The 21,389-nt window shown below is 36.0% G+C and overlaps 2 protein-coding genes across 5 annotated transcripts; both read left to right on the forward strand.

Annotated features, from left to right (window-relative positions):
• The first annotated feature begins 85 nt into the window (after window positions 1–85).
• Window positions 86–14,562, forward strand: gpd2 (glycerol-3-phosphate dehydrogenase 2 (mitochondrial)). 2 transcript variants are annotated; one of them, XM_028467081.1, is made up of 18 exons: window positions 86–180; window positions 1,461–1,567; window positions 1,733–1,741; window positions 3,315–3,486; window positions 4,510–4,634; window positions 5,289–5,386; window positions 6,707–6,870; window positions 7,057–7,203; window positions 7,799–7,943; window positions 8,125–8,318; window positions 9,038–9,172; window positions 9,775–9,950; window positions 10,072–10,203; window positions 10,983–11,141; window positions 12,227–12,339; window positions 12,417–12,495; window positions 12,574–12,672; window positions 14,352–14,562. In XM_028467081.1, the coding sequence occupies exons 2-18, from the start codon at window positions 1,466–1,468 to the stop codon at window positions 14,475–14,477; spliced, it is 2,175 nt and encodes a 724-aa protein (XP_028322882.1). In that variant the 5' UTR covers window positions 86–180; window positions 1,461–1,465; the 3' UTR covers window positions 14,478–14,562. The 2 variants fall into 2 exon arrangements, with proteins under 2 accessions (XP_028322882.1, XP_028322888.1); XM_028467087.1 differs by lacking the exon at window positions 1,733–1,741.
• On the forward strand, window positions 14,366–21,308 carry pjvk (pejvakin). Of its 3 annotated transcripts, XM_028467147.1 has the most exons (8): window positions 14,368–14,471; window positions 17,207–17,274; window positions 18,237–18,452; window positions 18,787–18,979; window positions 19,082–19,223; window positions 19,286–19,403; window positions 20,435–20,578; window positions 20,640–21,308. In XM_028467147.1, exons 2-8 carry the CDS (start codon window positions 17,247–17,249, stop codon window positions 20,939–20,941), a joined length of 1,143 nt encoding a protein of 380 aa, XP_028322948.1. In that variant the 5' UTR covers window positions 14,368–14,471; window positions 17,207–17,246; the 3' UTR covers window positions 20,942–21,308. The 3 variants fall into 3 exon arrangements, with proteins under 3 accessions (XP_028322965.1, XP_028322948.1, XP_028322956.1); XM_028467164.1 differs by lacking the exon at window positions 17,207–17,274 and having other exon boundaries at window positions 14,366–14,471; XM_028467155.1 differs by lacking the exon at window positions 14,368–14,471 and having other exon boundaries at window positions 16,400–17,274; window positions 19,082–19,217.
• The last annotated feature ends 81 nt before the right edge of the window (window positions 21,309–21,389 follow it).

Below are 21,389 nucleotides of genomic sequence, written 5' to 3' on the forward strand. Positions count from 1 at the left end.
TATCTGAAATGATCTTATCTTAGCCCCGCCCCTGTTCTAATCTGATTGGTGTGCTTGTTCTGCTCTCTGATTGGCTCTGTGACGTGTCACTCTGTTGTGCGGTTCTTCCTGGTTTGATGTCCTCCGTGTCTCTGCATTTTTCCTTTCGCGTTTTTATTCCTCCTCCCGCCGAGAAACCCTGTAAGTGTTAACATCTACTGTTTATTCTATCATTTAAAACCGATGTACCGCAGATTTTGTCATTTTTTAAACGAAAAACAGCAGAATTACATCAGTGACTTTGGCGTTAAGGAAAGAGAACCGCGCCTTCTCTCGTTATGAAAAAAATAAAAAATAAATAAAACATTTCTGCATTTAAACTCATGAACTAACATTCTAACCCGTATCAGGACTGTGTAATATATGTATTTAAAAAAAAAAAAATCCATGTCTAAATGGGGCGCTTTAATCCACAACAGGACGTCAGTATTACCGTCGTAACACAGATGTCAACAGAATTTCCCACAGACCTTAAACACATCACCGTTTGTCCTGCGGATGCCTTTTTTATTTATTTTTTTTTTAATTTTTTTTAAAAAGTAACTTATTAAAACGTCTTTTTAAAACTTCGAGGCGTAAAATAATATTAAACGCAGTCAGATTTAACCGCACAGCTCTTTATTTAACCACATAAAGCTGTTTAAATCTTAAAAAGTGAAATGTTATTATTTTTGTGTGCAACGTCATAAGTAGTGACGTAAGGATACTAGTGCTGTCCCAAACGATTAATCGAGCAATTCTTTTTTTGATTAATCGAGTATTGACAGTTGGTCAGATTTAAGACAAAAGTACATCATACTGCCTCACAACTAAAAAAAATTAAGGTAAAGTTCAGAATAAAGTAGATTAAATGTCTTTTCTCCTAAAATCCACGCAGTTTGCAGATGTGAGAATTTGCTGCTTTTTGGGTGAAATTGGGTAAAAGTATATGTGTCATTTTGATCTTTCAATGACTTAGCATGTCATTTAAATTAACCTGTAATATAGAACAACATTTTGATTTCCTATTTGACAGTGAAAGTAGCATTTTCTTTCATTTTTAATGCACGTGGTCAGATTAAACAAAGTTTTCTCTTCCTCAAAAAGGTGTTTATTGTGTGTTTTTCTTTAAAATTCCTCGTTGTTTAATGACATGATATTCACGGCCTTCTTAAAAATCAGTATGTGATTTTTTTTTTTTTTTTTTTTTTTTTAAGCTTGAAATTTTACAAAAGATAATGTAAATAAATGATACAATGTATGTGTCTGAGGTTTTCATCTGGTTCTTTAAGGTGTGATCAAGCATGGTGCTTGGATTTATGCAAGAATGTAGGGTTGAAGTGTAACTTGTCATAAATTAGCCATAATAAGCAGATTAGTGATCTGATATCATTATGGGTTCATTAATGGAAGAAGTGATCATGTCTGGGGTTTCTCTGCAGAACTGATGGCGTTCAGGAAGGTGTTAAAACGGACGGCGTTGGTCGGAGGTGGAGCGGTGGCGGCCGCGTTTGGACTCTCCCAGCTGTTGGAGTATCGCAGGACTCAGGTACGACATGAGAGAACTCTTGAGTCACGGTTGGAGTTCTCCTGCAGCTGTTCGCGCTGACCTTTGACCTCTGGGTTAAATTTAACCCACCTTGGCGTGACTCAGGTTCTAACAGCGGCTCTGTTTTATGTCCTTGTGCGATGACGTCCGTCCTCTGCGCCGCAGCACGAATTGGTGAGCACGTTGTCGGTCCCGCTCAAGCAAAACCTACGCTCCTGCTGCATGGAATCACCAGTGTCACCTATCTGTTCATTATCCCTGATTACACCCAGTCCGCTATTATGTGCATGCAGTGATTGGAGCGTCGTCTCCTGCACAGGCTGAATCACAGTCGTCCGCCGTCATTACACAGTCTGCTGGGCTGTGGCTTCATTCAATGAGTGTGAATTCCTGTCGTCTACACCTGTGATTATTCATCACTGAAATCTGCAAACTTCTCACCGTCCTGTATCATTTCTGTCTCCTTTAGCTCTGTTTTTTTTTTTTGTACTGTTTAGCCTCCAAAATCAAGAAAAAAACCAAATGGTTATCTCATGAAAAGATAGTGACGCTTAAACTTGAAACTTACAAATTAAGTCAGTCAAGAAATAACGAGAACAGTAAGTTTTCTTTCAAATTAAAGCATAAAATTAACCAAAATGCAATCTAAAATTCATGAAAAAATACATTTTGTGGAAAAAAAAAACTGATTTTCAAAAATGTGTTTTTTTATATGCAATATTAAGAAAAAAATATATATAATGCTGTCAGATTATAGTGATTTTTATTTAGAAAAAATTTTCATTATACAAATGTCCTCATTTCGATCCTCTTTTATCCCTGTTTTATTTTGTTTTCCTTTTTTTTTTTCTTTTTTTTTTACTGTTTGGCCTCCAAAATCAAGAAAAAAACCAAATGGTAATCTTATGAAAAGATGGTGACGCTTAAACTTGAAACTTACAAATTAAAATTCAGTCAAGAAATAAAGAGAACAATAAGTGTTCTTTCAAATTAAAGCATAAAATGAACCAAAATGCAATCTAAAATTTATGTAACAAATTATTTTGTGGAAAAAAAACTGTTTTGTTTTCAAAAATGTTAAAATGACTAAAATGTGTGTTTTTTTTTTTTTTTTTTTTCTTTTTAATGCAATATTAAGAAAATTGTTATCTTACGAAAAGATAGTGACACTTAAATGAAACTTACAAATGAAAAGTCAGTACAATAAGTGTTCCTTCAAATTAAAGCATAAAATGGCATTGTAGGAACACAAAGGCACGAAATCGCACTGTAAAATGTATATATGTTGTTTGTTTTTCCATAAAATTCCATATAGTAATTCAGTTTTTTGGGGACCTAATCTTGAGAATGTTTATGGTAATTGATGCTCTTACGCCACAAACATTTTTTGTCCATTTGTAAAATCTTTAGGAAATGAACAAATTTTCACTGATTAATTTTAATAATAAAGTGTTTGATTTTCAAAAATTTAAAAATGACTAAAATATGTTTTTTTTTTTATGCTTTCAGATTATAGTGAACGTTAAATGTTAAAAAGTCAAAGATTATTTTTTTCAGTCTTTATTCCTAATATAAAATATTTAAAGTCCTAAAAACCATACTGATTTTTCCTCCTCTGCATGTTATTATAAGCATGACTTTTTATTCTGATTCATCTGTTTGTCTTTTTTTATTTTTTTATTTGAGTTTTCGTCTCGTGTTATTTGATTTTCGATTAGCCTGTTTTTTCTGATTTTGTCACCTTCAGGCCCGATTGGCCCTCGTGTCGGCAGAGGCAGATCTGAGCCTCCCATTGGCCAAGGAGCTCCCGTCACGTCATGCGCAGCTCAACGCGTTACGAAGCACCGAGGAGTTTGACGTGCTGGTGATCGGAGGCGGAGCCACCGGAGCGGGCTGTGCGTTAGATGCCGTCACACGCAGTAAGTATGAAAAAAACCACACCTACTGGACTTTTTTTTTTTTTTACCAGACGTAAAACAAACCTAACAACTATGTCTAAAATATACGACAATCTGTGTCAAATGAAAATAAACGGGAGCAAAATTCCTTTCTACTTTTGTTAATTAGAGGCTATTTTTGATGTAATATGAGCCAATCAGTAATGTTCTCCGAGTGTGAAGTTAAGACATACCATTGCCAGTATAATATTGTAAATTATTTGTAAATGACAAACTAAATCATCAAGTTATTGCACAGAGAAGGTGTTTACTCAAACATATACATCTATGAAGGTAAAAAAAAAAAAAAAATTGCATTTGTTTTCACAAAGAAAAACACTGAAATATAGAAAGCGGAGCCATGCAAAGATTTTGGTTTTTGTTAAAGGCCAATCTGTTAATAAGAAATAATAATAGTGACCAAGATAGTTGATTAGAATTAAGTGCACAAAGAATCTAACTTATAGGTTTAGTACATTTTAGTGTCAGTATGAGAAAACTGCAGAATGAATTGCACACAAACTATAGTTCTTTTACATTCAGGTGCTGAGGCACAGCATTATGTGCACATCGATGTAAGAAAGAGAAGCTCTTTTTTTCTATATTATTATTATTTTTATTATTGTTGTCAATATTCACTGTCTGAAGTGTTGCATGCAGAATTCTGCATAGTGACACTAGAAATGAAGAAAATATTTGCTGTCATTGAAAATTCTCAGTTTTTGGTCACATTTTCTCTGCCTTTTATTATAGGTTTTTCTAAAAAGTTAAATGCAATAACATTTTGTTTATTTGATTTTAGGTTTAAAACATTACAGTAATAAATGCAAATAATAATAAATTAAATTTAGACGCTTGACAGATTACATTTTAAATTTGTGTTTTTGCCCAGTAGTAATATTCACGTTAATTTTACAGTTTTAAGGCTTATATAAAGCATTATTATGGTGTTTTACAATGTTAAACTTGAAATAAAAACTGTTACTATCATCACTCTTTTGTCAGACCTGAAGACGGCTCTGGTGGAGAGGGACGACTTCTCCTCTGGAACGAGCAGTCGCAGCACAAAGCTGATCCACGGAGGAGTCCGATACCTGCAGAAAGCCATCATGAAGTTGGACTACGAGCAGGTCGGCACTACCAACACAATAATGGACTTTTTAACGCCAATAATCAATTATTTTCTAACGTCGATGAGCAAATTTCACTTTTTAAACCCCTCCTCTGAAGGTGTCACTAAAGTTTTGTGCGTAACATTGGAGGAGGAGTCTGTGGTAGTCACTAAGATCACATGTGTCAAACTGAAGGTCCGGGGGCCAAATTTTGCCCCTTTGAAGATCCAATTTGGCATAAATGACAGAAAAAACATTCCTCATTGTGTAAATTACAGTTACTCCAAATACAAATATTCAAGTAAATATTTGCAGGGCTCAGTTTTCCAATCTTTACATCACATGACTCCAGTCATTTCTAACCTCAAATTATTTAAATAACTCTCAATTTTTCCAAAAACCTCAAAATTTCCTGAAATTATTCCACATAATTTCCTTAAATTGGTCACAAAATCAAAGTAATTTCAGGTAATTTAAGTGAATTTAAGTTTTACGTCTCTTATTACTTGGATATTGCGGTGCCTCATATACTTCATATATTTTTTATTTGTGGAAGTGCAAACTGGGGCACAATGTTGTTGAATTCTGTGACCCACTCTAGATAAAACTGGTCGGTATTTGGCCCCCAAACTAAAATGATTTTGATCTAAGATGGTTTCCTCTCTGTTCCAGTACCTGATGGTAAAGGAAGCTCTGCACGAACGAGCCAACCTGCTGGAAATCGCTCCTCACCTGTCGGCGCCATTACCCATCATGCTTCCTGTTTACAAGTGAGAATTAAAAAAAAAAAAAAAAAAGCAAAACAAAGATAAGTCGTCAGAAACGAGGCTAAAGATGAATGCACCGTTCTCAGGTGGACGCTCTTTCGTCTGGAGTTTATTCTTTGTCTTTACAAAACAGTATAACAACATTTTCAACACAAAAACTCAGTTCTCTGTCTTTAAAGATGTGGACGGTGCCTCACAATTCGAGGCCACTGGAATAGGCGTGGCTTCTTTGATTATGTGAATATTTTCTTAATATTTAGCTTTACGCTTGGCACACATTTAGATTTTGCAGTAAAATTTAGATTTAGATGTTACCTTTAGGTTTAGATATAACATTTAGATTTAAATACAACATTTAGATTTAGCTTGAACATTTAGACAAACTATAGCTCTTTTACATTCAGGTGCTGAGGCACAGCAGTCTGTCCACATCACTGGAGGAAAGAGAAGCTCTTTTTTTCTAAATTACTATTGATATCTTTATTATTATTGTTGTTGTGGTCTGGATGAATGAGATGGAGTTTAGCTTTAGGGTCTAGGAAATATTTATCTTTAGACTTGGCAACACATTTAGATCTTGCAGTAAAAGATTTAACATTTAGATTTATATACTGTACAACATTTAGGTTAAGATTTAACATTTAGTTTTATATACAACATTTAGGTTTAGATTTAACATTTAGATTTAGATTTAACATTTAGATTTAACATTTAGATTTATATACTGTACAGCATTTAGGTCTAGATTTAACATTTAGATTTATATACTGTACAACGTTTAGGTTTAGATTTAACATTTAGTATTATATACAACATTTAGGTTTAGATTTAACATTTAGATTTTTATACTGTACAACATTTACGTTTAGATTTAACATTTAGATTTATATACTGTACAACATGTAGGTTTAGGTTTAACATTTAGATTTATTTACTGTACAACATTTAGGTTTAGATTTAACATTTAGATACAGATAACATTTATATTTGGATATGATATTTAACTTTTTTTTTCGCATAAACCTATTGTTGACAATTGTGTACAAAAAAGTAGTTTTCCATGAATTATTGTTTTAAAGGTAAGAAAAAAGCTAAGTCTAAGATCTATGAGCTAGAAATTGTCACAATTTTATTTTATTTGGCATCTCGTAAAATCAATTTTTTTTTTTTTTACAATTTATTTCTATATATTGTTATTTTATTTATACACATACAGAAACAAGCCGCAAAATGTGACTTTTGTCGAAAAACTGAAGGTAGTGTAGAATGCAATTACTAGATTGGTCATTATGTTGTGTGTGCGCGTGTGTGTGTGTATGTGAGGTGGTGGCAGCTGCCGTATTACTGGGCAGGGATTAAGATGTACGACCTGGTTGCTGGGATCCATTGTCTGAAGAGCAGCTACGTTCTCTCCAAGTCCAAAGCTTTGGAGCTTTTCCCCATGTTGAAAAAGGACCGACTCGTCGGAGCCATCGTCTACTACGATGGTCAGTCTCGCGCGCGCGCGCGCGCGCACACACACACACACACACACACACACACACACACACACACACACACACACACACACACACACACACACACACACACACACACACACGCAGTAACGAAGCAGCCAAATAAACAGAAGTAGAAGTAGAAACAGCAAATAAATCTGAGACTTTTTCCTCCAGGACAACACAACGACGCCCGGATGAACCTTAGCATCGCGCTAACTGCCGCTCGCTACGGAGCAGCTGTGTGTAACTACACTGAGGTGGTCCGGCTGCTGAAGCATGACGGGAAGGTGTGCGGCGTTCGCTGCAAGGACCTCATCACAGGTGACACATATGATCAAATTAAATGATATTTAGTCTCCTGAACAAATTGGATGTGTTTTTTGTTGTTGTATTTTTTAAATATTTTCACAATTTGTTCGTCATGTACTATTTGTGTATGCATGTATTTAATATATTTTATTAATTTATTTTAATCACACTATTTGAATTATCCATACATTATTTTATATAATAATTAAACCAGTGTGACAGTGAAATAAATTCCTGAACACTGCACAGTGCAGGTGAGCTTTCATAGATTCCTGTTGTTTCTTGTAAGGCAATCGTCTATAAATTAATTATGGACATAAATAAACAAGTAAACAACATTTAATAAATACAATATGCTTTGTCCATATCAGGACAATACTTGCATTGTTGTATTTAATCTTGTTGACGTAAATTTTCTGAATAAATCTTATTGTTGAAACTGATTCTGAGATTATATCACAATGGGACATTTTATGCATTTATTCGTAGATATGAGATTCTTTTTTATTTATTTTTAAACCAGGCTGTGATCCCAGCCTCGAATCCTGACCATGTGTGTGTGAGCTAGCATTAGCAATGCTAACCCGTGACTGTTCCGTCCTCACAGGGCAGGAGTTTGACGTGAAGGCGAAGTGTGTGATTAACGCTACGGGCCCATTCACCGACTCTGTGAGGAAGATGGACAGCCAGCAGGTGGAAAACATCTGTCAGCCCAGCGCGGGCGTGCACATTGTCATCCCCGGATACTACAGGTACTACTTCCTGTTTCCTGTTTCTCATAGATTCTAAGCCTTTAGTCAGAGTTTATTTAAAAAAAGAGTTTAATCACAGAATGTTTTAATATCTTCATTGTTAAAATTGGACAAGTTAGTTAGAAAAACATACAGAAATGTCCCCATGTATTAATTTTAAGCCCCTCCCACTTCTCCTCAGTCCTGACAACATGGGTTTGCTCGATCCTTCGACCAGTGACGGACGCGTTATCTTCTTCCTGCCGTGGGAGAAAATGACCATCGCCGGGACAACGGACACGCCCACAAACGTGACGGCTCATCCAATCCCAAGAGAGGACGACATCAACTTCATCCTCAGTGAGGTCCGTCACTACCTCAGCCAGGACGTAGAAGGTATGACATAAATAAATCACAACAGTAGAAAAATAAATAGCACTCAGCTTTATCATTTTTAATTTTCCCCAAAACCATCTCCTGTTATGCTAATAATAATAGTAAAAATTATTTCTATTTAAAAGCTTTCAGTCCACCCAAGGACACTTTACAATAAAAACAGTGCAATGCATTATTAAACAGAATAATACAAAAAAAGAAAAGAAAAAGGATGGAAATGATGGAATGTGAATTATAGTGAATGTGCAGATTGATAGAAAACAGTTTTGAGTTTTGATTTGAAAAGGGGTAATGTTGTTTCATGTTTTGGATATTGTTTCAATTATTAGTTTCAATTATTATATTTATTATTTATTCCTATTTTACTTATTTTTATGTAATTTTTTCTTAATTATGTTTTACGTTGTTCCGCGACTCTTCCTGTAGTTTTTTTCCAATTTTAATGATGACAGGATCAAAACATTAAATAGAAATCTGTAGATTTTCACTGTGTTCTAAACTTATCTGTCATTTTTATTTTTTCTTAATGATTTTAATTGTCCTGCAAAAATTTTGCAAATTTTTCTCTATTTTGGATTTGTGTCTTTTGATGTGGAGAGGTTGGCTTTGAAGATGACATCACAGCTTTTCCTCTTTAAGGTGTAAATGGAGCTAATTGTTGTTTAAATGTTTAAACACAACAGTGTTTTCTGATGTTTTCTGACTCTCTGTCCTCGCAGTGCGCAGAGGAGACGTACTAGCAGCGTGGAGCGGTATCCGTCCTCTCGTGACCGACCCCGACTCCAAAGACACTCAGTCCATCTGCAGGAACCACATCGTCAGCCTCAGCGACAGCGGATTGGTCACCATTGCCGGTGGGCACCTGATAAGTTTATTTACACTTCTTGTTTGTGTGTGGGGCTGGGGGGGTTTTGTTTTCTTTAATATATCTTTATTATATTTTTATTTTAAAAAAAATAGCCACTGTTGTGTAGTTACGAGACACATTTACTACATTCACAGGACAGCAGTAGAACTTTGGATGAACGTTTTAGTTTAATTCCAAGTAAAGTCCACTTTAAACCATACACGTAACAATACCTTAACCTTTGGTTCAATGAAAATGTGTTAAAATAGACCTGGCAGTTGTCAGTCGAAACATGTCAGGAGATCAAAGTAACTTTATTGAAAAACAGTTGTCTGAAAAAATGAAAGCATAACATATCAATAAAAATTAACTTGCTGGAATTATTACATGAAAGTCAAGGAAACATCAAAGCAAAATCAGCAGACACCACTGAAGAAGACAGGCAGTTGACAGTTTAACATGTCAGGAGAACAAAGTAAATTTCCTGAAAAACAGTAGTCTGAATAAATGATTAAAAATGGACCATGTGCTGTTTTGTAATTATTGATAATTAATGGAATTGGACTATATCACTGTATTTGGTTGATCATATTGATTACTGTGTAACAGGAGGGAAGTGGACTACGTACAGAGCGATGGCGGAGGAGACGTTGGACGCTGCCGTGGGCGCTCACAAACTTTTGGCTGATCGCTGCAGGACGGTGGGTTTAATGCTGGAAGGAGCCAAAGGATGGACTCCCACGCTCTACATCCGTTTGGTGCAGGACTACGGCTTGGAGAAAGAGGTCAGAGGTCACACTGTGTGTGTGTTCTCACTCTGAGAGAAATGTTCAGTTAGTTTAATGAGTAAATGAAATATTTCTGAAAAGTTGATGTCGCTCCCTAACTCACCCTCTCCTGTCTCAGGTTGCGGAACATTTGGCGTCCACCTACGGAGGGAAAGCGTTCGATGTGGCCAAAATGGCGCAGGTCACTGGTCAGCGGTGGCCCATTGTCGGAAAACGCCTGGTGTCGGAGTTTCCCTATATCGAGGGCGAGGTGCGAGTTTGTATAATCTCTGGGTCTTAAATTGGTTAAACTTGGATTAAAATGTCAAGTTGTAGTTAAATCAAGCTGTCTGCAGTTCTTGACATTTAACTGAAACTGAATAAACGGAACTAGGTTTAGATTTGATGTTTTGGGATTAAGTTTTAATTTAGGTGACATTGGATTAGTTCAGGATTATTTTAAGACATAGTTTTGGCTTTGTTATGTTGGGATTTGATTTTTTTGTATTCAATTCTGTTGATTGTGTTTTCATCTTGTTGGGATCAAATGGGTTCACGTTGAATTTTTTAGTGATTTCATGAAGTTAGGATTAAGGTTTCCCTTTGTTTTAGTTCAATTTGGTTTGAATTGTTTTAAGATAAATAAATAAAGTTAAAAAAAAATACATTTAATTTATTTTAGGTGGTATTAAATAAGTTTAAAATTAAATATTCTGACAATAAATGGGTTTGGCATTTAATTATTCTGAAATTAAGTAAGTTTGACATTAAATCGATTCAGGATTGAATTATTCTGACATAATTGGGTTCAGGATTAAATACATTTTTGGTCTTCATAAAGTTAGACTTAAATTGGTTTAGGTTTCAAATATTTGGAGTTTGATTTGGTTTGAAGTAAATTAGTTGGTTTAAAATTTAAATTTAGAAATAAATACATTTATTTTAAGTGACATTAAGTAGGTTTGGGATTAAATTCATCTGACAGTAAAAGGGTTCAAGATTAAATTGGGATTACGTGTTTAATTTTATACAGGACTTCCTGTTTTTCAGGTTCTGTACGCCATCAAAGAATACGCCTGCACGGCTATAGACGTCATCGCTCGGAGAACACGGCTTGGGTTCCTGAACGTTCAGGCGGCCGATGAAGCTCTGCCTCGAATCGTGCAGATCATGTCTGAAGAACTGGGCTGGAGTCGGGAGAAGAGCGCTGTATGTTTTCACTTTCTGTTATTATAAAAATTACGTAATTAACACCTTACATGTAAAGTCTACAATAGCACACTGTTCTGTAAAGCCTCAGTGTAGTTTTCTGAAATATTTTCAATTCACTGCAAGTAAGGGCTGCTTCAAAATGTAGCTTTATTTGTCTTTACGACGCATCCTTTTCAACAATACCAGAATCTACTCTAATCAATGGTTAAGGATTTGATTTCAGGTTATTATAGTATGTTAAGAACCACTATTCTATGCGCTTTGTACTTTTTTCATTCTCAGGTAATTTTATCAAATTTAATTCTAATTAATTAATATGATTTGTATTGTTTTAATTATTATTTTCAAATATTATAGAAAATATGACTTGGTTAATAATTTATTTAATTTAAATTCAAGCACTCCAGATTATTTTAAATTTGAAAGAAACAAACAGAAGCCTGAAATAAAATAAATCTTATTCGTATGAAACAAATATAATTGCACAGAAGAATAAATGAAAGGCAAAAATATGAATTGGTATTAGATTATAATAAATTAAATTACAATAGAATAAATAAATAAATGCAGTATGAATACATTAATCTCAATTAGATTTAGTTGAAAGACATGAGATGCCAAAAATATGTTGAGAAAATAATTTTTTGAGTTCAAAACATTTAAAAATGTTCATCTTCTAAACCTGATACATTTTAATCAATGTAAGATTATTTGCAAAACTTTTCTATTTCTTGCTATTGAGGACTCACGCAGATTCCACTTTAAACCAACCTGCTCACATTAAGGACACAGGTGTTGCCATGGCAACGTTCAAACATTTGTTGGATAAGTTTGCCAAATGGATTTTGAAGCAGGTATATTGTGTAGCCCTCTTAAAAAGTGAATAATAATAGTCTTTGAGTAATGTGGACAGAATGACTGCTGTGCCTCAGCAGTCAAGTCTCTGCAGTTCTCCCATACTCAATCTGGAACTTTCTAAACCAATACATTTGATTCTTTATGCACTTTATATGAAAGGATAATCTTAGTTATTTGTGTAAGGAAAAAAAAAAATTGAAACTTCTAAACTGTGACCTGCTCAGGCGGAGCTGGAAGCAGCGAGAACCTTCTTGCATCAGGAGATGGGTTACAGGAGTCGCTCGGAGCAGCTCACCAGAACCGCAGAGATCAACCTGGACCAGCAGGAGGTGCACAGGTGACCATCCATTGCTTCACGTTGCTCTAACGTTCTAAGGTTCTACTGATGCGTTGCTTTGATTTCACGCGTTCCAGGTACGAGAAACGCTTCCACAAGTTTGACAAAGAGAACAAAGGCTTCATCACCATCGTGGATGTTCAGCGCGTGTTACAGGTGAGTGGATAGTATATATATATATATATACGATATATGTGTCAGTATTACCACTAATCCACCAGGGTTGTTCTGCAGAGCATCAACGTGCACATCAATGAGAACGCGCTGCACGAGATCCTGAACGAGGTCGATCTGAACAAGAACGGACAGGTGGAGTTAAACGAGTTCCTGCAGGTGAGCTCATGATGTTTTCCCTGGAACAAATCACCGTATTCAGTGGTTCCCGAATCGTGACCCCATTTTGATATCAAGAATTTATTTTGACCCCCAATACAATTTTTGTCGCCAAGTTTGTTTTCACAAATCTGAACAATGTTTTGAATATTTAAACCCTTATTATCTGTAAAATGATTTATTTTTTTCATTGATATATTATGTTTTTGAACACTCAGATGTGTGGATGATTGATAATTAGTCATTATCCTGAAACTCTGAGGTGAGAAACACACACACACACACACAGACACTCACACACTTGATGTGTCATTAAGTCCTCACACCTCCCACCTGCAGCCAAGAGGACTCACCGATAATAACCACTTTACATGGCTGCAGGTAATTAGACTAATGAGACGTAAGCGTGATGACAGACAGAAGATTAGGACCACGACTCAGCGTTATTTTTACCAAGCACAACTCTGTGTTTACCACATTTTCAAATGAATCAAAGCAATGATTTAAAACTAGGAGGAAGGTCCTCACGACAGGGGGTGGGGCATTAAAAATAACTTGTATATGGAAAAAACTGGGGGGGGGGGGGGGTCGGGGGATGCTGAAAAGTTTTCATTCTTCAAAGATGGGCGCAACAGAACTGATTTAGAGATTAATCTCTGCATTAGATTAGCTGGGAGTGACTGTTTTTGATGTTGTAAGTAGTGAATATGTGTAGAAATACAAATACCCACACCAAAGTCTATTGAAAAATCTGTGGTTTTTAGCGAGGGCTAAAATGTGAGATTGTGCTCCCAAATACTTGATGTTGTTGTGCAACTGAAACAATGTTCCACAGCGCAACAATACGCCACTCACATTATAGTATTTGGTACATACTCACAGGTATTGCAATGTATAAAAAAAAAAATAGAATTTAACACAAAAATCCATAAAAACACCGATATTCAGTTTGGAGCTCTACTCTAAACTAACTTTAACCAGTCCCGCTTGCTTTGGTTAGCTTAGCACATAGCTTCGCTGATTCATTGGGGTCAAAGGGTAAAGGTGCGTGGCTGATATTTGGTCACATAGCCCGTACGTTCTCAACCTTGAGGTCAGGACCCCTTTTGGGGTCGCGAGACATTGGGAGTGGGGTCACCAGATGCCTCCAAGAAACTAAGAATATTATTTGAACAATTTTGGCTTCTTTTTACCCTTTTTCTGCAACTACACCAAACTTGCCATATTTTAACTTGTTTTTTATCACTTTTTCTTGCCAGATTTTTGTCCCTTTTAATGCATTTTTGCGACATTACTCCCATTTCTGCCTCTGTTCCATCAAATTTCAATGCCTCTTCTGCACATTTATTCCACTTTTAAAACATTTTTGGCACTTATAAACCCTTTCCACCACTTTTCCCACCTTATATTGTATATGTTGACCCATTATTATCACTTTTAACCTCTTTTCACCATATTTCATGCTTATTTTTGCCAATTTAAACACATTCACGATTTGTCATGCTCATTATTTGCCAGTTTAAACTAATTGTTCCTACTTTTTAAATTACTTGAATTTTAACTCATTTTATTTCTGATTAAAACATGGATTTACATCTTTAAGATGACTGTATACTATGGCACAAATCATTATAAAGTTCTTGTATAACAATGGATATGTGTGTGTGTGTTTCCTGCAGCTGATGAGCGCCGTAAAGAAAGGCCAGGTGTCCGACAGCCGTCTGGCCATCCTGATGATGACGGCCGAGGAGACCCTGGACAAGCGAGGGCCGGTGACCGTGGACCGCAGCGGGGGAGGGGTGTGACGCATTCACTGTTATGTTTTTCTGCTTCCTGTGCCTCCGACAGTCAAACACTGAAGACGACAGATAAAGCTTTTCTGAACACGTTTATATTTTTATTCATTCAAACTCCAAATTGTTTTTATTCTTTTTTACGATTTTAGATTATTTACAGTTTTTCATCATTTTTACACTTTTTTTTTCCTTTAAAACATAAACCGTATGTTGTTGTTTTTTTTTTTTAAGTCATAGCTTTACTGTGGTATTTTTAACTTAAACATTTTTTAATTTTACATTTTAAATTTTAATAATAATTTTTCAATAATCAGGTTTAGGAGATTTATATATATATATATATATATTTTTTACATTTTTCTTTTCTTTTTTTATTTCTTTTTTAACTTTTTCCTCCCAATTTAAAACATTATTGTTGTTTGGCAGACTTCTAATATTTGTTGGGGTTTTTCCTCTCATTTTGAAAACATTTTTCCCCTGACATAAATCTTTTATTAATTGTAATTTATCTTGAATAGATCAAGTAATTTATCTCATGGCACTAATCACATAATACCGCTCGCTTTGAACTGTTGAATGAAAAAAATCACGAGTTTACCACATTTATAAAACGAAACCAAAACGTGACGTTTACACTTTTTTTTTCCTTTAAAACATTCGCTGTCTGTTTTCAGAATTAGGAGATTTATATATATGTTGCTTTTTTAAAATTTAATTACATTTTTTTTTTTACTTTTTCCTCCTAATTTGGCAAATTATATATTTTTTTACTTTATTTTCTAATATTTGGGGTTTTTTCTTCTTATTTACTTATTTACTTTTAGTAATTGTAATTTTATAACTAAACAAAAATGTGACATTTACACTTTTTTTTTTGTTTTACAAACGGCTCTTGCTCAGAGTTCTGGGGGTATTTCACAAAACCCAGATGAGAGATTTAGCCATGCTAATCCTTATATCTTGGATTAATTCACCTGGGATGTAACTGGAACATCAATGAAAGAACACATCAGTTGTTGCCATGGAGATTTATTCTGACCAGCTCGCCTGCGTCTAACCAGGCTAAAGGCCAGGCTTAGTTTATGCTTACCAACAGTTGTTTTAATAAAAGCAGAGATTTAATAAATCACATTACTGTGAGATTAAAGCTTTATTTTTTACACTGGCATAAACATTATTTATTTTCTACTAATATTTATATATATTGCAATAATGACAGTAAAAAATATAAACATTGACAGATGGATGATTTCATATTTATTTGTCATCTCTAAAAGCTAACCAGTGTAAAAAAAAATCTGAAATTGACTGAATAAAACCAACAAAAAAAGTGTTTTCCTTGTTTTGCGTGTGTAAAAAATAACACTTCTACTGATTTACTACTGATAACTGTCCTCTGTGGCATTTGATAAAGTATTTATTCATTTATTATCTAGAAACAGTTTTATTTTAAGCGTACGTTTGTATTCTATTGTATAATACTGTATCAATGTGTGCCTTGTCCTGTTTATTCACATGTTTTTATGACATTTATTACATAAAGGGAATCATTTCTTACTCTACTCTGTTTTTTTCTGCTTTGTTTACAACAAACTTTATCTGTCGTTTTACACTTTTCATATTCCACTTATTTACAAGTTAATATGTTTGACTTAAAAATGTAAAATGTGTTTAAAATGAATCTGGAATTATGACTTTTTTTATCTCGTAGTTATAACTTTTGATCTCAATTATGACTATCTTGTAATACTGACTTCTGGTTTATCTTGTAAAATTGACTTTTAATCTCGTTATGACTTTTTTGTCTTTTATTTATGACTTTTTGTCTTTTTGTTATGACTATCTCAAATTCATGACTTTTTGTAATTTTTATGACATTTTGTTTTGTATTTGACTTGATCTCTTTATTTTTTGTCTTTTTTATCTTGTAGATAAATATAATTATAAGTCATATTTATGACTTATAATTATGAGTTTTTATCTCATAATATTGACTTTTATTCTCATATTATGACCTTTTAACTCTCAACTATGATTTCTTTGTCTTGTAGTTGTCTCTTAGTTATGACTTCTTATCTCATTTTCATGACTTTTTGTCTTGTGACTGTTTCATATTATACTACATCTCATGATTATGACTTTTTATCTCGCATTTAGGACCCATTTTTATCCTAATTATGACATTTGATTTGCATTTATGACTTTTTATCTCGCAATATTGACTTTTGATTTCATTTTATGACTTTTTAGTTCAAAATTATGCATTTGTCTTGTAGTTATTACTGTTTTATCTCATTTTTACGATTTTTTTTTGTCTTGTGACTGTTTCATATTTGACTTCACCTCATGATTTTTACTTTTTCCCCTGTGTTTCTTTTTTCTCTCATAGTTGTGACTTATTATATTTATGATACATGATTATGACTTTGTACTCTGTATGAATGACTTTTTATCTCAGAATTATGACTAGCTTGTTTTTAATGACTATGAACTGTCTTATAACATTTTCTTTACATATTTCTATCTTCAGCCTCTGGTGGGGGTGGGGGGTTGCAGGTTCTCCTCTGTGCTTCACACCGATACAAATGAGTTGTATGGTGTTCCCTGCAGGGAATAATGACAATAAATAAGAACCTGTGGATGAAATTCCATCTTAATCCAGCCTAAACTGCATCATGTTGCTGAATCTTTTGTTTTTGCTTAAAAATAACGCTCATCTTATCACTGTCTCATTAAAGTCTCTAGTTTCTACACAAACCTTTGTGTGTGTGAGAAGTGATGGCCTGGGAATGGGAAAGACAGACCTGTGAGTGGCAGCACTGGGAGCATCCACACATCCTGTTTTGTTTTGTTTTTTGTTGCAGAGGGAGTAAAAACGTTCTTTATTCCTGCAAAGGTCACAGCACGCTTTGAGTGACAGCGTTCCATGTCCATAGTTTGTATTGTGAGCAGTTCAAGGAAAAGAAAAACCTTAACCACTAGGTGGAGAAAGGAAATGCATGTTTTTTTTTACTCTCTTCTTCTTTATTAATTTTTTTCTGAGGACCCCTGTTTTCTGAGGTCAAATTTAATATTTACTCGTCAATATTTTTGTTAATTTATTTTTTTTTAAACTGCCTAATTTTCTTTTATCTCATGTCTTATTTACCACCTATATGTATAATCTACTTCATATATCTTAAATACTAGGGCTGAGACGATAAGCTTTTCATTGACGCTTGCTCGCATCAATGAGCTTTTATTTTGGTGCTTCCGGTGGATTTGCATTTGGCTAAATATTTAGTGTCACCCTTGACATTCAGATTTAACATTTAGGTTTTCTATTTACATTTAACATTTAGGTTTAGTTTTAACTTTGACTAGTGCAGTGCCCGTAGGAAGTATGTCTTGCTATAGAAAAGTGAGAGGTTAAGTAGCTTTTTCATGGATGGTTTACATGGAAGCTTTTATTCCTCTTTAATTCAGAATAAAAGTTCAATCCTCTTTAAACTGACCTTGTAAACACTCAATTCTATATACCTTATTTAATTCACCTTATATCTCTTCTATCTGCTACCTTATGTGCCTTTTGGTTCTTATATATCGAATGTGTCCAATATATTTTATGTATCTTAAGTGCTCCATATGAGGAGGATGTTGGAGTAGAGTTTCTCTGGCTCAGATGATTCACACCTGCCCTCCTCTCCTCTTTCAGCTCTCCTGAATTATTTAAGTCCTTCCTGAGCTGATTCTTCTCTAATGTTCCATTCTCTGTTTGTCCTCGACCAGACGAGATGTTCGCCGCAGCCACCAAGAACTTTGTGAGGCAGGTGGGAGACACCGGGCGGCTGGTCCCGGTCCCTGGCCTGAGCGAGGCCGACCGCTTCCAGCCCCTCAGCTTGGTGAGCAGGAAGAGGAAGAAACACTTCTGGAAGAAGAGGAAGTACACCTCCACGCCATTCTCCCTGAAGGACATCCTGTTGGGGGAGAAGGAGATCAGAGCAGGTAAAAACAATCCAGGAAGAATTGTTTAAAGGTAGTGAGGTCATCAAATATCAAAGTAGAACTTGAACTTTACTTCTATAATGGAGAGTTTTGCTCTTCGGGTGTTGAGAACAAGTATGTAGTAGAAGGAAAAACCACCTCTAGAAATACACCTTTACCTGTTGGTGTGTCAATCCATCTGGTCATCATTACAACTGCATTCCTTTTCAGTTTTTGCATCAAACACACATAACACAAAATGGTGAAAGCTCAATGTATTCCTGAATAGTCCTACCAATTAATTTTTCTCTTATTCATATCACAAAAACATTCTGTAAATTGTGACGTTCCGCAGGCGTTTCTTCGTACCAGCTGTTAAACTACGAGGACAAGTCAGATTTAGCCCTCAACGGTCGTCGTGGAAACGCTATCAACGATGTGGGATTTAATATCAGCGGCTCGGACTCTTTGGCCGTCAAAGCCTCCTTTGGCATCGTAACCAAACACGAGCTGGAGGTTCCTACTCTGCTCCGAGAACTGAACTCCAGGTATGAAAAGTCCCCACTTTGTTTCAGTAATAAAGGTTCAGTGTGTGGAGGAACTAAGACCAGGAACACAAGTGTTTCAAACATGTGGTTGGTGTCTCTTAGGAAGGTGGACTTGGACCACTGCCTGGTTCGACAGTCAAGGGAAAGTGGCCGCAGCGTCCTGTGTGTGGTGGTGGAGAGCATCCGAACCAGCCGTCAGTGCTCGTTGTCGGTGCACGCCGGCGTCCGTGGAACCACCGTGAGGGTAAAACCCTGACGCTGAGCTCACTGTTGGTGTTTTTCTATCTGACTCTCGCTCTGCTTCAGTTTCAGCTGGACGACGGCAGGAACCCTAAGGGTCGGGACAAAGCCATCGTCATCCCGGCTCACACCACCATCGCCTTCAGCGTCTGCGAACTCTACGTACGACTGGACGGAAGACTTGGTAGTAACCAGGAAATCCTGCATTCCCCAATACTATAATCAATCAAAGCAAAAACAGCAAGTCACGTTTATGAACAAACAAATCGTACAAACAAGAAATTGTCTATTTGTACTGTTGCCGTACGGACAAACCCCGGTGTTATTGGTACGGTTACCGAAGTACACGTACGTAGTGTCTTAGGATTAGGGATAGAGTTACGTTTAGGGCAACGTTTAGTCTTAGTCACGTGCCCTAAACTGGCCAAATAGGGGCACTGCGTACGGATAGAATGTTTGCTAAAAAAGCGTTTCCATAGCGCTTTTGCGACACATTTCAATATCGAGACGTCTAAGTAAAAACTTTTTAGCGATATTTGAGGTGTTTTTTTTTTTTTTTTTGCAAAATTCAGGTGTCTATTTAGATTTTGCGCATTTCCAAGGGTAATGGGAACACAGCTACTGTCGGGAGAGAGAAAAACAAAGGCATTGCGTTTGAAGAAGAGTTTGATACTGTAAATGGTATCGATGTGTTAATAATACCAATACCGATGCCAGCCTTTTTGTCCCATATCGAGGCCCCTCATGATATTAGTGTCAGTATCGGCACAACATTAATGAATTGTTTTTTAGTTTTTTTTAACTTCCAACAACGCTATTTTACTGCCTACAAAAACGGAATGCAAAGATTCATAAAGGAAAACAGCTTCAAGTTTATTCATTTATCCACTACTTTCAAACAAACCCTTAAAATGACAGCGTTTGAAAAGAATATGAAACACAGATTGTCAGAAAAAGCCTTGAAAGATGCAGAGGAGACGTTTTAAAGGCTCATGAATGATGATCGTTGTCATTTATCCAAATATTTTATTAACCATTGGTCTGATCCTCAACGTATGTTTCATACGCCAATTAAAAAGTACACACAGCCACACGTGCTTTCGTTAGCTTAGCATGTAGCAGCGCTGACTCAGCAGGGTCCAAGGAAGTCAGACTTTGGTCCTAAAGTCATGGTTAGGTCTGGTTTTGGAGCGTTTTCTCTGTCTTTTGTGTCAGATATTTGCGTGGCTCCGGAGTCTCAGGGAGGATTTGAGCGGGAACAGATCCGAGAGCAGCTCGGTGGTATCCTCGGAAGTTTCTCTATGGGTCGACTGCGCCGCTTCCTGTCGGGAATCGTCTACGGGAACACCTTTAGAGCAGGTAAAAAAATTCCAATTTGAAGTTTTTCCCCGAAAGATCTGTAAGTCGTTGTTTTTTACAGACGACCGAACCTTCGAGCAGCTAACGCACTCCGACACCTTCATGGACGACGCGGCGACCGACTTCTACGAGAAATCGGCCAGCATGACGGACGTGTCCACCACCTACCTGCGGGAAAACTCACACACCCGGGTCAACCTGCTCAAACACAACATTCCCAAAGGTCTGTGTGCGCTGTGCGGGATGGGAAACCAACGGCGCGAAACCGTCTATGGCTGCCTGGAGTGCCCTAGCGGTGGACAGAAGTACGTACGGCTCCACGCTGTGCCGTGTTTCGACCTGTGGCACAAAACGCTTAGGTGACAGGAGCATACATTATTAAAGGAGGGATCATGTGACCCTTCACGGCCTCCAAGTGTGTCACACAAACACTGTAACAGAAACACAACAGAGGTTATAGACTATGTAACCTCATTGTTTTACGTTACCTTGTGTTTTAATGGGTCAAATTGCACTGCTACAGTACATGTTTTTATGTACTCATGTGTTTTATTGTGACTTCATTGTATGTTTTTTATGCTCCCCATATCTTTGCACACTTAATCCCCCCGAATGCGAACAAATAAAGTTGATTGATTGAAGTCATTGGTTTGATTCTCCTACAGAAAAGTATCATCTTTCCATTCATTTTAGAAAAATGTTTTGCAAAACTCTGCCTCCCTGTGGTTAGACGCACATTCGCATTTCCTCATGAATTACAGTAAAAATTGTTTATTAAATGTAAATGGAGAAAAATGAATGATGTATGTAA

The sequence above is a fragment of the Gouania willdenowi genome, chromosome 2, assembly GCF_900634775.1.
Source record: "Gouania willdenowi chromosome 2, fGouWil2.1, whole genome shotgun sequence".
Classification (NCBI taxonomy): domain Eukaryota; kingdom Metazoa; phylum Chordata; class Actinopteri; order Blenniiformes; family Gobiesocidae; genus Gouania; species Gouania willdenowi.

Excerpts from the sequence above, each read along its gene's own strand:
- gpd2 (XM_028467081.1), top strand. The coding sequence starts at position 1,466 with ATGGCGTTCAGGAAGGTGTTAAAACGGACGGCGTTGGTCGGAGGTGGA. Across the intron at positions 7,944-8,124 it reads GTCATCCCCGGATACTACAG|TCCTGACAACATGGGTTTGC; the intron begins GTACTACTTCCT and ends ACTTCTCCTCAG. Across the intron at positions 11,142-12,226 it reads GGAGTCGGGAGAAGAGCGCT|GCGGAGCTGGAAGCAGCGAG; the intron begins GTATGTTTTCAC and ends TGACCTGCTCAG.
- pjvk (XM_028467147.1), top strand. The coding sequence starts at position 17,247 with ATGGCCTGGGAATGGGAAAGACAGACCT. Across the intron at positions 17,275-18,236 it reads GGAATGGGAAAGACAGACCT|ACGAGATGTTCGCCGCAGCC; the intron begins GTGAGTGGCAGC and ends GTCCTCGACCAG. Across the intron at positions 19,224-19,285 it reads TCCGTGGAACCACCGTGAGG|TTTCAGCTGGACGACGGCAG; the intron begins GTAAAACCCTGA and ends GCTCTGCTTCAG.